General features: G+C 58.6%; 1 protein-coding gene across 1 annotated transcript; it reads right to left on the bottom strand.

Annotated features, from left to right (window-relative positions):
- Nucleotides 1-366: 366 nt before the first annotated feature.
- On the bottom strand, nucleotides 367-15591 carry LOC104567190 (dnaJ homolog subfamily B member 5). The gene is given in 6 exon segments (XM_088520573.1): nucleotides 367-520; nucleotides 523-597; nucleotides 600-645; nucleotides 4740-5338; nucleotides 9796-10040; nucleotides 15507-15591. Coding segments are annotated over 6 exon segments (1110 nt in total). The 5' UTR covers nucleotides 15545-15591; the 3' UTR covers nucleotides 367-413.
- Between the last annotated feature and the right edge of the window lie 730 nt (nucleotides 15592-16321).

Genomic DNA, 16321 nt, shown 5'->3' with positions numbered 1-16321 from the left:
TCGTGTGAAGTCCTATTTACACTGCACTGACATCCCTACAAGTCCATCCTCTAGTCGGAAAGTTGGCTTCAGAAGCAGGTGACGTAAGAACCGCAAGTGCTGCACCTCCCTGGGCGAGCAGCCCGCGCCCCTCGCTGGTGCAAGGCAGAGAAGCTGGACCTCGAAAAAACAACAACCAAAAAGGGGCCGGCAGCTGAGAGTGCCGCGAGGGGCTGGGCAGGAGCGGGCGCTTGCGGCCCCCCAGCCGCCGGGGCGGAGAACAGGCCGAGGGGGGCAGGAGGGAGGGCCAGGACTCGGGGCAGGAAGGTGGGTTTTTTTGCATTTGAAAGTGCTGCGGCCCCGCTGCTGGGCGCAGGCGGGTGCGGTGGCACGTGCGTTTGGAGTATTGCTGCTTGGAGAAGAGTCCGCGGGCTCTAGGAGCACGGGAGGTGCTGCTTGAGGATCTGTCTCGTCTGGGGGGCTATTCTGTCGGGGAAGCGGATTTTGAACTCCACGATCAAGTCTCCTCGCTGGGTGGGGCCTTGGGGAAGGGCAGCCCTTCCCCGCGCAGTCTCTTCACGGTGCCCGGCTTGATGATGTCGTTGCAGGGCAGCGGATCACCCGCCCGTCGATGGTGGGAATGTTCACGGTGCAGCCACACAAGGCCTGTGGGAGCAAAGAGAGAGAGGGAGAGACACCGTGAGCTGGGCTGCCGCAGCCCCTGCAATGGGGACCCCTGGGGATTCATGGGGAGAGCCCCGAGCCCCCCGGTGGGTTAAATTTAGCCCCGCCTCAGCGCCCGACGTCGCGGGGGCGGCCGAGAATCCGGCTGAGGTCACTGGATGCCTCTGCGGTCCCTCAGCTGTCGCCCGCGCGGCCGGCAGCCCCGCGCGGCGCGGGGTTATCTATAGCGCAGGGATCCGCAGCGGGGCGGCCTCCGAGCGGCCCCGCGGCGCTTTCCTGGAAGTCCCGGCTCCGTGGGGCCCGTTCCCTGCCGCCGGTCCCCGCAACGGCTCCAGTTACAGCATCCTGCGCTGCCCATGGCTATTTTTACCTGCCGGCTATTTTCTACCTGCCCAAGAAGGAAGCTGCAGTGAGACAACCTGCCCAGACCCCGGGCCTGCTCCCTGCCCTGCCTCCGTGTGACCAATCCCCGGAGGTGGGGAATGGCCCTGGGCTCCCTACGTCCTGTCCCCGTGCCGAGCGCCGCTCCTGCCGCAGCCGGGCTGCACTAGGGAGCCACGTGACGCGGGAATGCAGCAAGAAAATCCTGGTGTCCTTAAATAACTCAGGCAGCTCTGCCGGAGCTGCGGGCAGGGCCGTCTCCAGGCTCTCGGTGAGGGAGAGAGGCTGGAAAGGGTGGATTTGATGGGGATGAAGCCTCCAGGCGCCAGCGCTTGAGCATCCCGGGAGAGGGGTGGGCACGGGCTGGTCCCACAGGGTGCTCCGAGGGGTGACGGGAACGGCCCCTGCAACGGGCAGGGAGGAAGATGCAATTTGCTGTTTTGGGGTGCTCGCAGGTACCATGGGGGGCTGCACAAGTCCAGCTGTGCTGGAGAAAAGAGGTCTCTGGCTCCAAAATGAGAAACAGAATGGGAAAATAAGCCGGCACAGCTGTTAGACCTGTTATCTGGGCACCCAGTTGGGCTTCCAGAGGGAGATCTGTGAGCAGAACAGGGCAGCAGAAGCGACTGGGGTGTCTGCACCCAGCCCCACGGAGCAGGGCTGGAAACAGCAATGCAGAGCACCCCGACCAGGCTCACGGTGCGGGAGTGCAGGGAAGGGAGCAGAAACAGGCAGCAGCCGTGAAGACAGGCGGGATCTTAGTATTTCCTCCCCAGAGACAAGGCACACCAATTAGAGACAATTTCTTCTCTCCACCGTATGGTCTTATTTTTAATTCTTCTTGCCCAACTTCACTGGCATTTAAGAAACCGGTTGTTGAAATAAAACCAGTGATGACAACCAAGAGCCCGGCTGCAGCGCGGGCAGCTGTGCCGCATCCTGGAAAGAGGCTCCGTTTATCCCTGGGTATTTTGTCGGAGCGGGCTCGATTGCTAAAGGCTGCGCTGAGCCATGAGCACAGATTTATCCAGGTCAGCAGCGGGGCCTCCTTGCTCGCAGCGAAGCCTCGGGAGGGCTTTGCCAGCGGCTCCAGGGACACCTGGGCACGTGCGGACGCTGCGAGGGAGCTGAGGCCGGAGCAGGATGACGAGCAGGGGCCGGCACGGCGACGCAGCCCGGCGGGCAGCACGTCCACACAAGGGTCCCTCATCACACCGGGATGTGGTGAAGGGGATGGGGATGCGAGCTCTGGAAGTGCCCGGGCTTGGAGGCTGGAAGAGCCGCACCTTGGCCCAGCTTCTCCTTCGAGGCCTCCTTGTCACCACCTTGACCAAAGCGCCGCTCGGGGCACTGCAGGGTGAGAAGTTTAAGGCTGCCAGGTTTTGTAGGTCAAGTGACTGCTGGAAGGCTCTGGAGGGGTCTATGGGATCAAAGAGGAGGGGGACGGTCTGGTCTCCAGGTTCCCTGTGGGATCTCTGGAGCTGGGAAGGTTCCCAGAAAGTGCAGAGAAGTCCAGGTTCAGCACTGCCTGCTCCTGCTTGGGTCCAAGGTGGCACCCGAAAGGAAGCACTGCCAAATGGATGCTGCCAAGTCACCCCTGTGCTGCCCATGGGCATGGAGGGCTCCTTCTCACGCAGGCCACGGCGGGCAGCCCTGCTCCCCTTGGCACAGAGCAGAGCCGGGTTCTCCGGCAGATCCGTGAGTCAGTTCCCAGCACCGAACGGCTCCCGGAGCCGTGGTTGGCACCACGCTGTGCTGCTCTCTCGTGGCAGCTGACAAGATGAAGGCTAAAGCTAAAAAAGACAGGCTTGCAAGGAAGAACAGCGTGAGGAGAGCACTCAAGGCTACAGTTGTAGGCTAGGTGATGAAGAGGTCTGGATTTATTCCGTCACACACCGAGATGCTGGCATATGGAATCGAGGAGATCCTGGCATCTGCTCATGCTTCAGAGCACTTGAGCTACTTCTTCTCAAGGAAGCTAGGAGCAGCAAAGCATCATCCTGCCCTGGCAAGCAGAAGGATGGGGATGGCAGCTCTGAGGATCTCCAGTTGAGTTCAGCTCGCGGTGAGGATGTGCAGAGAACAGGAACTCCAGCTCAAAGAGACAAGGAATTTGCCCGGACCAGCAATTTCCACTAGTCTCTCTTTGTGACTGCATCATCCAAAGCAAATGCCAACACACGCCCTGTTTAAGGGCAGCTGGACGGAGATCACAGGTGTCCTGTGGGTGAGACGCCGCGAGGGAGCTGCCCGGTGGAGCAGAGCAGGTACCTGGCCAGCCCCAGCACCAGCAGCTTGTGAGGGCGCCGCGGCAGCACGCGGGGCCCAGAGCATCGTCACAGGGCTGCACGTCCAAAGGGCAGCTCGGAGGGTCCTTTCGAGCCCTGCGCTCCACCCGAGCAGCAAATGAACCTGGACTGACATGGAATGGACATCGGGACAGCCGGCTTGGGGTTAATTTTACAGATATAGGAATGCACAGAAGGAAACATCTGAGATATGGCATGCCTGACTCCATAAATAATGTAGCTTCTCCTGAGTATTTCTGGAGCAGCCAGCAGAGCCAGCCACCACAGGAATAAACCTCTTGAATCCTTTTGCACTGGGAGGGATATTCAACTCCCAAGTCTACAGGTTAACTTGAGATGAGTCTGCTTCAGTTTAGGTTTTGCATCCAGCTCTTCCTGACCCATGTGGTTCCTCATTGCCCCAGGACAACCAGCCATAGCCCTAGCAAAGAAGTGGAGTCATCCCAAAACTCTTTGAACTTGCTGGCACACTAAAGAGCTCACGTTTCCATACCTCAGCTCTGGCCCATTGAGCTGATTTCCATTAAATGCACCTCAGAACATAAATCTGTCTTAAAAAAAATCAACTCATTAAGAAGACAGACAGTGTCTAGAGTCTGAAAGGAACAGCAAATGGCAGCTGCCAAAAACGTCAGTGTTAAATGCAGCTGCCAGCTGGCATTTATTAAAAGTTAGTTAGACAGCAGTAGTGAACGGCACATCTTGTACTTGGATAATCTTCTCTTCCTCTCCCACCTTCGCAAAGAGCCACTGTGGCTCTGATGCATCAGGTCTCACTGTGACCTCCAGGACTGGTGGCTGCAGTGTTCTGCCTTTTGCTCACAGCCAGGCTCTCCAGAATAGTTCATTTATTGCCCTTTATTTAGAGAAGACAGAACCAAAGAAAGCTGGTTTTGGCTAAAGAGGTGTCCAGCACCACCTTTCTCTGTGCGGCCCTCGTTTCTGTCCATGCTAGGAGGCACCAGGTCCTATCCACAACAGCAGCAGCAGACTCAGCTACGCGAACACAAGTTGGTAACTTGTTTCTTCTCTTGTTTCTACAGAAAATCAGGGCTGTCTTCCATATGTGAATACCCAATGTTGAAATAGAAGGATGGAACATATGGGGATGAGGGGAAATGGACAAATACCACATTTATTTGCTCAAGAAGCAAGGCGCATTCAGCAGGGACTGTGGCATCCCATGTCCTACACCTAGCAAGAAGATGGAGCAGCTCTCCAGAACAGACACAGGTGACTTTCTACAGCTCCTCTCTGCAGAGCTCTCTGCTTGTGTCTCCCATGCCTTTCCTTACCAGGATGGTGAAAGGTCCTGCCCCATCTTGGCCCCATGTGCAATGACCCAGTGCCACCACCCACCCCACAGGATTTCCCACTGATACCCACCTCTTTAAGACTGATGTTTGCAGTGTAGACCACGTTCGTCCCATCTCTCTTGAAGTGCGAGTGAGGCTTGTCCTTGAGGATGAAGACGATGTCAGCAGGGATGTTGTCCGGGGTGGCATCCCCTTCTTTGGGGAACGTGATTTTGGTTCCCTCTTTCCACCCCCTTTTGATGACAATGTTTAGGATCTTATCCTCTGTCCTCATGGTCCGGCCATCGGCGTTGAGCCTCCTGCGGGTGATCTTCATCCTCTTGGTGGAGCCATGGTAGATCTCTTCCAGGGACACCTTGAGCTCATGGATGACGGGTGGGTCTTGGACCTTCCTTCGTGTGTGCAGGGATTCCTGGTGTCGCCGGTGAACCCCATTAATGCCATTGAAACCAAACCGGCCAAAGGCACCGAAAGGGTCATCGTCGTCATCAATGTCCATATCTTCCTGGTCAAAGCCGTTGAACATTCGGGAGCGGCTACTAGCAAAGAAGATATCGAAAGGGTTGGAGCCTCCAAAGAAGGATGCGAAGGTGGCGTGGGGGTCTCCATGGAAGGTGTAGTGGAAAGTGTTCCCTGAGCCACCGGAGGAGCCACCTCCTGTCTTGAGACCTAGAGGAGAACAGGGAAGACAAGACATTAAGTCTCCCTGCTGAAAGCTGCCTGGCTCTGCACGGTGGATACAAGGCTGTGCTGAACCCATGGCACCCGTGCTTCCAGGTGGGAGTGGGGTTGGGAAGATGATGTCCACTGGCTCCATCTTAAAAGCTGTCTGGGTTTTGTTCTGCTACTTGAAGACCTGTTTGGTTCTCTCTGTTTAAGTTACAGCCTTTTCATTTAAAATGTCTTTGGACACTCTCCATTTCCATTCTTGCCCATGGGCAAGCTTCCTTCTGGGCCAAAAGGCTCTATCCCTCTAAATGTGTCTTCCTTGTCTAAGCAAGCCAATCTCTTCCAGTCTCATTCCACAGCCTCGTCTCCTCTGAACATACCAGCAACAGCTCTATCCAAGCATCTTCTCCTTGGAGGAAACGGTACGGCTGAGAAAACTGTCAGTGATCTGGCCCTGGGAGGTGAGCACAAGAACTAGCTGCCTCAAGAACAGGCCTGATTGCAGGCTCTTGCTTCCTGGTAACGAGGATTTAAGCCTATTCAGAGAAATCCTGCACATTACTGGGGGTGAAGGATCCCACCAGACTTTTATGAGCCACTCCAAACTGCACATAGAGCTGAGGCACTGCAGTCAGTGTATCAGGTCTTCGACACCCAGTTATTGCTGCCCAAAGCCCACCTGTGGGTGAGCTCCCTGCTCTTGCCTGTTGCCCAAGGTGCCAGGGCTGCACAGGCAGTCACGGGCTAAGAGCAGCACATCTAACACGTTAGAAAAAGCTCTGAGCTCAGTAAGCCATTGTGCGGGGAGGACTTTTGTTGCTAAAGCACATGGAGGTCAGCAGACCTGCCCTAGCTAATCCCCCTCGCAGCGAGGTGCGCGGGAGGGAAACAGCTCCCTGTGCACTAGATCAAAAACTCTGTCCTGAGGTGCTGGCAGTGATTTGCAAACGGAGTGAAGGTTTGACATCCTGATAGCACTCTCAGAGCCCTGCTACATCTGCTGGAGAGGAGAGCCCTTTTGCCTGGCGGGGTTTGGAGGCAGAGTTTAAACACACGCATGTGCTGTCCTCCCCTCTGCAGGACGGGGTCTTGGGTTCAGCCACTGCCACTGGAGTGGAAATCCAACAGCAGTGTTTTTCCCAGCTCTAAGGGACACTTTATAAAACACCAAATGGCAGCTATTCCCATGGAAATCTGGATGGATCCTCAGCAGAGCCCTACATCACTGTCCACTCCATAAAGTCCCAGGCAGCTGATGCACAAGACAAACAGCCCCCAAGTCACACTTGTGGTCCCCCTGAAGAGGGACCACAGAAGAAGGCAGCAGAACACAGGGGGTGGTGGGCAGATGGTCTGTGGCCATATACTCTGCAACACTATTTGTCACTAGGAGGGTCAGGGAAGAGTTAAAGCAAGCCTAGCTCAAGGACTATTTTGGGGGCACGCCAGTGACTGTAAAGGGCTATTTCTGAAGGGCTGTCCCTTGTGCCAGGCCCCTACACTCCAAGCCAGCAGCAGGAGATAAGAGGGGGACAACACAGAGCAGACAAATTTGCTGCTCTTTTCTGCTCTCCTTTATTGAAGATCTTGTGGGGCAGAGGGCCTCTGCTTCACTGCTCTCACTCGAGCAGGGAACCTCTTTGCCTGGAGGGCTCTCAGCCTTCCTGAAAGGTGGTAGCACTTGGACAAGCTCTCAGGAGGCCTGCAGTGCCCTGTCCCTATGCTCCTGCCCCGTGCGTGCTCTTGTGGAGCCTGTGACACGTGCTAGGGGAAGGTCTGGGCTGTTCAGAGCCACAGCAGCCCTGGCGAGGAGGCGGCTGGGCCAAGCAGCTTGGCTGACAGCAAAGGAGACGCTGGAGACAGGCTGGTGCCCCAAGGCTGGGGAGATGCGGAGGGTGGCAACAGCTCTGCCATGCCCCTCAGCACCCAGCTGCACAGGCCCCATTCTGGGAGCTTTGCCCTGCTCGGCTTGGTTCCCTCGTTGGATCTGGGCCATGGGGCTAGAGCAGCAAAGCCCACAGGGCCCAGCTGGCTCAGGTCAGTGTGTGGGACCCAGAGGTCCCTTGAAACACTAACCATCAGGCCACATCACTCCAAAAAAGAGGAGCTGGTTGGAAAACAAAAATGTGTGTGGGCCTTTTACAGGAGCAAGTGACTGGTGCGGAAGTCACCATCCAGGATCCAACCTCTGTGACGGGTGACAGGCTGTGACCCGTCCCGTGACAGGTCTGGGACCAGCTTGTCAGCATCTCCAGGGCCCTCCCTCCAGCCACGAAGCCTTCCAGGTCTTTCATCTCCCTGTGGCCCAGACTCGACGCTTCATGCTTCTGTGTGGGCTCTGCGGGCACAGCGAGCTCAGCCCCATGACCGCCTGCTCGTGGGGCTGTAATTAGGGAGAAGCTCTTGTGGGGCAGGCTCACCTCTCTCCACCCCAGGGGCACACTTTGCATTGGAAGAGGAATCATGAAAGGAAGAGGCAACGTGGCTGATTATGGGACAATGAGGAAAGGCCACCGAGCAAGAAGAGAGTGGCAGCGGCAACAGCAAAACATTTGCTCCGAGGATTGGTAGAGAGCATTGTGAAGAAAAGAGGAGAAAACAGTGACCCCAAACACATATGCAGAGGGAAAGGGACACAGCACTAACACTGCCCAGGACACTGCGGAGAGAGTGTGAGTAACCACTACCACATACCAAAGACACCCAAGTGCTGGTTTTGCTGGTACAGGAGGCCTGGCACAGGTGCTGTGATCTTTTAATTCAAAGCCATGTCCCTCAGGAAGGGCCAGTTTCACCCCACTCAGCCTCCCCATCCTCCAGACATTATGGAGGTGCTTTTCTGCTGTACTTTTTCCCCACTACTCAACTCACTTATTTTAGCTGCCTTCGGCAGTGGAGTTTCCACCCGTCCTCAGAGAGCCCCTGTCCATGACAGGTTGTACAGCCAGGAGGTCTCAGTTTTTAGGCAATTGCTGTTTACCTTCACTTTAATCCCGAGGCGCTAGTCAGACCAATGGGAAAGCAGGGTCCGATTTCGACAGCACCTCCAAGGAAAAGCCAGTTTCTTGCTCGAGATGGCCACGTCTAATTTTAGACAGCCACAAATGACCGTGCTTCAGCGAGCCCCTCGCAGCAGTGATATATTAACTTGCTAAGCAACTGGTATAAGGCAACAGTGACAGTGTGGATTGCCAGGCAAAGATTTTCCAAAGCTTTCCACAGCCCTGAATTTTTGCTTAGATAAGCAGGGTTCAGCAAGAAGTTTCCCCAGGTCTGCCTGTGCTTTGGCACCTAGGAGGCTGCTTTCAAACAGCACAAGGAGCCTCTGGCAACTTCTCCACAGAACTCCGCAGCTTTCCCCTTAAGTTTCTAGTTCCCCAGCAACTTGCGGGCAGTGAATATAACTACATCAGTCGGGGCAAGAGTGTCTGTATCCTCCTAAGCCTTGCACATTCACGAGGGGCAGGGTCTGTGCCTGCCAGGAGCAGGCCTGGGCTGATGAAGGTGTCTCTGAGCACTGCCTGTGCCTGCTGGTGTCTCACAGGGGAGCCACCCGCTTGCTGGGCCTGCAGGAGGGGCTGCATCTTCCACTGAGCTGCCTGTTTATATTAGACCTCCTGATCTTTTAAGCACCCAAGTCCTTGGCTGATTAATGCAGATGCTATTCACTGCTCTCCTCACCCTCAGCAAATGGGGTTGCAGACTTCCATATTCGACTAACAAGGCTGCGGGGTGGCGGAGCGGCTCTCCTCCTCCATGCCAACCGGGAGACAACAGCAGCCGCTTGGTTTCAAAACAAGAACCTATTACTTAAATTGGGAAAGGCTTTGAATCATGTAGGTCAGGCTGTACCAGAGAGAAAAGTGGGAATAGCTCACAAATGGCACCTCAGAGCATGCTAACAAGGGCCTTGCGGAGGGGAAATCAAGGCAAAAGGAAAGGTTATCTGCTAGAAAACTCAGGTCAATGAAAGTGTCGTGTGCGACCCAGGAGCTGAACTCCTTTCACTGCCGTTACCTCAGCAAGTGCTTCAGCCTTGGGAGGCAGCACTGAAGCACTCGGAGGCGCCCGATGGCTCCCGGGTGGCCTGCGCTGCCTGCCTGGGGGTACGAGTCCCTGCCGGGCGCCCGCGTCGCCCGGGGCGGCCTCGCAGAGGTGGCCGCGACCTGCCAGGAGCAGCCAGTGGAGCAGCAGGTCGAGGGATCATCCCTGCGCGCGGGGCGAAGCGGCCACGGCGGAGCGCTTGTTCTCCCCAGCGCTGCTACTAGTAACCTCGTTTCGGAGGCAGCGGTGAATCACAGGGAGAATTCCGGCCACGCCGCCTACGCCGCTCGATGCCTGCTGCATGGGAGGGTATGGAAACGCTCCCTTGCCTATAAAAACCTACTTAGATCAGAACGGAGAGCAACCCGGGATGCCTCTGCCCTGCCTTTGAGCAGGAGCGCTGGTCACCTTACCTTCTTCCCCATATTGGTCATACACGGCTCGTTTCTTGGGGTCACTCAGCACATCGTAGGCCTCTGCAATCTCCTTGAACTTCTCCTCAGCGTTGGGGTCTTTGTTCTTATCAGGGTGGTACTTTAGGGCCATTTTCCGATACGCTTTCTTGATTTCATCCTCGTTGGCTCCAGACTGGATGCCCAAAATCTTGTAATAGTCCTTCCCCATGACGGCAACGCTGCCCGGAGCTGAGTATTTATTCCTGCAAGCAGAAAGACAGCTCTCTGTAACGCAAAGCACCGCACGCCGGCAGCCGGGAATGGCACCAGCGTGTCAGGGCGCTGCCTCTCCCCACATCGCCGCGGCCGCTCCAGGCCCACGTTGTCCTCGCAAGCGGCGGAGTCGCGGAGCAGAGGCGCTAGCGCCGAGGGGCAGAGCCGCCCCCGGGCTCCGCAGCGGGGCGGGAGGCGCTCATGGCGCTGCCGAGGGGCAGGGAGCGCTACGGCAGCGCCGTGGGGTGCTATATAGGGGCCGCCCGGAGGCGTTGCCGGCCCCAACCACGCGCAGAGGGCAGAGCTTGGCGCGACGGCCCCCGGGGACGCGGCGAGGAGCGGGAGCTGCGTGAAGGCAACGCCGCGGAGCGCCGGCACAGGCGGAAAAACCACCAGAGGCTGCACTGCCGTGCTCACCTTAAAGGAACTTCAAACATTTCATTCCTCCAAGCAATTGGCATTCAGCTGGAGATAAGCGCTTCCAGCATGTCAGAGCTGTAATTTGTATTTAGCGGAGAGAGAACGAAGCCGTTAGACAGAAACATCTTGCGATGGTGGGAGGTTTTTTAATTCCTTTTATTAAAAAAAAAAAAAGAAAAGCAAGCACTTTCTAGCCTGACTTGCACTCCCTTTGAGTGTTCAGCTAAGTGCTGCAATCAGCCAGAAATACTAAGTGGCATAAGAGGCGGTTAAGCGTCATAGCGTGACACAACGCGGTGAGGTCAGAGGGGAGAAGCAGCTCCCTGGCTTCACTTTCTCCATCATGTGGGTGGCTTAGGACAGAGCCATGCCTATACTAAGGCATTGGAAACGCCGTGGCCATAACCCCGGGAAGGAAACGGATGGGCAATTAATTCACTCCACAGGCATGCTGCTGGAGCAGCAAAAGCCAGCGGAGTCATGGAAAACCAGCAGTGCTCATAGAGACAGGAGAGCAGCTACCCCAAACAGAATCAAAGCGAGCAAGACCCACTCCCCGACAGCTTGTGTCTGCCCTTGGCTGCTTTCTGCTGAGCTGTTATGCTCACATCCTGCTCCCTAGCTCACAAAATGCTCAGGTTTGAGGGCTCCCACCCCATCCTTGCTCCAAACTGCCCTGTCTTGCCCTGCGCACACCAAGCCTGTCACCAGCTGCTGTGCTAAGCAGCTCCATTCCCCTGGGTCCCTCCAGCACACTGAGTTCTACATGGTGATGGTCTGAGCCTTCTCCTTTCCTTTGAGGTCATGCAGGTTACCCAGTGATCCCTCCTGCCCCGACTCTGTCCATGAGCAGATGCTCCTGGTGGCCACCAGCTCCAAGGAGCGCCGCAGGGCACTGTGCCCATGCCTTGGCCGTGCACGTGGCCACGGGCACCCAGGGCCGGGAAGCCACCCTGCCTCGGGCAAAAGCCACTCCGCAGCAGAGGGCTGCTGGAAGAGCCTGGAAATGCACCTTTGTGTCCCCGCCATCTCAATGGTCGCATTGATTATGATGATCTGAGTCACCAGCTTGCGCTCCCTCTGTGCCAGCCGCAGGGCAGTCACTTTACATTAGCTCCGGAGGAAGACCAGGCACCCGGCCCTGGAGATCTCCAAACCTGCCTGGATGCCACCCTGTGCCACGTGCTCTAGGTGTCCCTGCTGGAGCAGGGCGGGTAGGTCCCTTCCAACCTCATCCACCCTGCGATTCTGTGAAGGGCTCACAAGCCTGTGACCTTCTGCTGGAAAAGGCAAGGGGAGATGGATAAAGGGCTCAGCCAGGGTCAGGCCCACCGGGACGGAGGGAAGCTCACACGGATGAGGGTGGTTTATTTAAGCAGGACGCCAGGCGCTTGCCGGTTACCTGCCCCTGCAGCCCCAAGGGCAGGTGCAGAGGCGAGAGGCAGCGGCGCAGCCGGCACAGCAGCAGTGCTGCGCTATTGCTGGAGGCACGAGAAGGCCCGCGCGGGCGTAAAGAGCATCCCACAGCATCTCCAGATCCAGGCTCTTAAATGCCAGCACGTTTCTGTACCGGCACAGCCTCCAGCAGGAGCCCTCCAGCTTCTGCGCAAAGAGCAGCCGTGTTTAACAAGCCCACACAGGCGCTACGAGACGCTCTACCCTGTACCCACCACCGATCTGTTCCGATGACGCCTGAAGCTCTGCCCTTCCCATGCGATGGGAGGACTGCGAGAAGCCCTGAACGTTGGCCTGAAAGGTTGTTTTCTTAAGGGCAGGCAACCAAGGCCACACGGCAAGCCGGCTTTGTGGATTTTCCTCTCCGGCTTCGGACACCCTCAGCACCTGGCACAGCTACATGTGGTCACGGCGCTGCCACATGGGCTGTCTCCTCGCTTGGGACACGTGCCTCTGCCCCCCTCTCCACCCAGCTCCCCTTCTGCACCAAACCATAAGAACGAGTCATTACCGTGACTGGTATAGAAGGCAATGCGAGTAAATCCAGCTTCGCTCTGAGCTGGGCAGTCAAGGTCAGCAGCTACTTGCCCGCTGCTGCAGCTGGCGGTCACCTGCTGATCCTCCTCCAGGTTGCTCAATCTCCTCAACCACCGCCCAGCTCCTCCCTTTCCTACAACAGCCTCTTATGTCCGCAGACACTCCCTACAAATGCTTTGAAAGTGACCTTAGTGCCATGGCACATGCGAGGGACATGGCCTTGGCACAGCAGCTGCTGGATGCCTGTCCCGGTCCCTGGTTGGCCACCCCTGCCCAGCTCCGGGCACGGTGAGGCCCTTCCTCAGCCCCTCGGCACTCGGGCAAATCACAGGAGAGCATCCCCAGAGCTGGGCGCTGCCCTGACAGCAGCCTCTTTCTACATAAATCAGGGGAAAAAAAAAACCCAAGCAAGGTCAAACAGGGCAGCGCTCCTGACAGCCTCCTCTCGTGCCGCGGGCAGATCACGGCCTGAGGCGCTAGGATGAGGAAAGTCAGATTTATTCAGGTTGCTGTTACAGCAGGAGCGACACCCACGAGCAAGCCAAACGCGGGGGCTCGGCGCTTGCCTCGCGGACAGCATGACCCGTCCTTCCTACCCCCGAGACTCCCCGGTATCGCTCACGGAAAGATGGTCTGGCCCAGATACACCAGCATCTCCTCCCTCTGGACCGCTGGTCTCCACCCTGGAGAGGTCCTTGGCACGGAGAATGCTGGCCGGGGATGCCCTCGGGGCACCAGACACGCTCCTACTCGAAGCCGGTGCCCTGGCGCTGCCGCATCCCAAATCCCACAGTACCTCCTGTCCCAGCCTAGTCACTTGGTGCCGTCCGCCCAGCAGCCCGCGCCGCGCCGGGGGCTCGCGGAGGAAGGAGAGGGCGGGCAGGAGCCGTGGCAGTGACGTCTCCCGCGCGGCTCCCGGCGGGCGCTGGGAACCTCTCTGGGGCCAGCCGGCTCCAATCAGCAGCTGGGAAGCAGCCCCGCGCTGGGATTCACGACGACGCGTGCCGAGGGCAGCCGGGTCCCACAGGTGACCCGGTGGGCTGAGCTGCGCTCCGGAGGCGACGCTCGCACATGCAGTGCTAAAACATGACTCTGTCCCCGCAGAGCTTTCCTCCCACCTCCCCAGGATCAGCTGCGCCTTTCCACGACTCCTCTCTCCTGTGCTGCTCAATCATCCTTTTCTGCCTTCCCATTTAACCCTCGAGGGAGCAGGGCGAAGGCGCTGCAGAGCCAGGGCCTCTGGGCAGGCAAGTGCCTTGGGCATCTGCATTCACCTTCCAAGCCTGCAGCACCTTGTATCAAATATCTCACATACAGAAAAGCCCCCGATGTCCAGTCGTGGCGAAAACCACAGGCATCTCCCAGCGGGTGACCATCCTGCTGAGATCAGCTGACATCTATCTGCTTCTTAAAAAGAAAAAAAAAATCTTTGTTCCAGCCCATGACATCAGACCACGCAGCCCCTGGACCAGTGAGCCGGCTGAATAGCGATCACTTGACATAATCCTGCTACTTTACAGTCATGTAAGGGAACGGGTCCACGCAGACAGTGCCCTCCGTCAGATTTTCCATCTTGGGGGGTAAGGTCACCGCGGGATGAGAGGTGATTCCAGGGACATGCACGAGACAAGGACAGGCACCAGCAGGCGCCTCAGCTCACGACACGCTGTTCTGCGGAGACGGGGACACGAGCACAAAACACAGAAACCCACTTACCGCAGCTTTACAAACACATTGAGAGTCCAAGCTGACATTTTTAAGGGCTCTAGCTTTATTTTAAACATCGCGCCGGCCGCGGGCTCTTCACCCCCTCGGTGCCGGCAGCTCGTGCGCGCCCTGGCTGGCCGTGGACGGCGGGGCCGGGCCGCGGGGCCGCGCGGTGGCACGGGCGGTCGCGGCGAGCGATGCTCTGCGGGCGCTCGGCCGGCAGCCTCTCCCCGGCTTTTGCCGGCCCCAAGGACGGCCGAGGCGGCTCTGGAGCGCGGGCGGCGTCGGCGGCAGGGAGCGGCTCCCGGAGCAGCTCCGCGCTTGGCGAATCCAGCCCTCCTTTGTGCGCGTCCTCGCGGCGCTCCGCCACCCCCTCCCCGCCACCGAGCGAGCGGGGAAGGGACCCTTCAGGAAGCCGCTTGACAAGCAGTAATTTTCCTCTAATTGCCGTCTCGATGCTTTCTCGGACGAGCGGGGCCGCGAGCTGCCACTCACCGCTCCCGGATTACGAGGTTTCTGCAGGGAGCCCGGGCATCCTTCCCGCTCCCCGAGCTGCAGCCGCCGCGAGGCGCCTGCCCTCAGCAAGCCCGTTACCTTCACGTCCCCAGCGGGGTCACCTCCTGTAGTAACGCAGGCAAGGCAAGTGAGGACAAGGACCCCAGGGTCCCCGGGCTTCACCAGAAATTAATTGCTCGCTGCCTCAATTGTGTCAGGGCTGCTGCACCCGCAAGGCGAATCAGAGAGGGAGAAAAGTAGGACGGCAATGATGCGCGAGTCGGAAAAAAGTAACATTAACCACTTTGCACCTACCCATCTTTCTCCTTCAGACTCGCGGGAGCCTCCAGTTCCCCTGGGTGCCAGCACTGATCCCCTGCGCCTCCGCAGAGCGGGTCTCAAAGCCACGTTCCCATCGAGCGACTCCTGCTGCCCCCAGCCACGTTCCTAATTCCCCCCTCGCTGGAGCTGGGCACTGGGACGGTGCCTCCTCCACCCGCCCGGCACAAAACCCACTTCTGAGAAGTCACCTTCAGGCGCACGCAGCACCCGACGCGCCAAGGAAAGTCAGAGCCACCAGGAACTGAGCGCGCGGAACTTCGGAGCATCCTCTCCGCGCGCGCAGCCTTCCCGAAACAGGGACCACCAGGCTCCCCCAGCCAGCGACACAGACATCACCTCAGGTTTCCCGCGGGAAAAAACAACCAGCACCGGAGAAGTGGCGGTCCCCACCCCAGAGCCACTGCGTCCCCGCGGAACGGGGTCCGGTGGCGCCACGAACGCCCTTCGCGGGTGCAGGGCAGCACCGGGAAGGCTGGCGGCGCGGCGCTGCGGGCGCGTACCTCTCCGCACGGCTCCAGAAGAGCAGGATGGCCGGCATAGCAGCGCCGGGGCACGCGAGCCCGAGTTTGGCGAGGCGAGACAGGCTCCGTGCGCTGGGGCAGGCAGAGCGCCGCTGCCCGCGCTGGCTGCGAGCCGCAGGGAAGCCGCCAGCAATGTCATGACTACACGCAGTGAATCATCCCTCCGCGGGCCCCCCCACGCGCCGCCCCCCTCCCCACCGCCGGCCCCACCGCGGCACCTGCGTGGGGACGGGGTTAACCCTCCCCGCGCTGCCGCTGCCGGGCGGCCCCCGCGGCACGGGGCGGGCGGCCGCGCCGCCACGGGGTGCTCCCCCGTGCGCCCCCGCGCACTGACCCCCTTCCAGCCTTGCTGGGTGCTGGCACTGCTGTGGGGATGGGTTATCCCCCACGGTGCTCCCCCGTGCACTGACCCCCATTTCCACACTTATTGGGTGCTGGCACTGCTGTGGGGATGGGTTATCTCCCACGGTGCTCCCCCGTGCAGTGACCCCCATTTCCACACTTATTGGGGTGCTGGCACTGCTGCGGGGATGGGTTATCCCCCACGGTGCTCCCCCGTGCAGTGACCCCCATTTCCACACTTATTGGGGTGCTGGCACTGCTGTGGGGATGGGTTATCTCCCACGGTGCTCCCCCGTGCAGTGACCCCCATTTCCACACTTATTGGGGTGCTGGCACTGCTGCGGGGATGGGTTATCCCCCATGGTGCTCCCCCGTGCAGTGACCCCCATTTCCACACTTATTGGGGTGCTGGCACTGCTGTGGGGATGGGTTATCCCCCATGGTGCTCCCCC

This window comes from Tinamus guttatus, unplaced genomic scaffold (genome assembly GCF_059628265.1).
Source record: "Tinamus guttatus ecotype Peru unplaced genomic scaffold, ASM5962826v1 Tinamus_guttatus_pri_ptg000092l, whole genome shotgun sequence".
Taxonomy (NCBI): domain Eukaryota; kingdom Metazoa; phylum Chordata; class Aves; order Tinamiformes; family Tinamidae; genus Tinamus; species Tinamus guttatus.
Note: the sequence above shows the minus strand (reverse complement) of the source record. Positions and strands in the feature narration are given on the sequence as shown.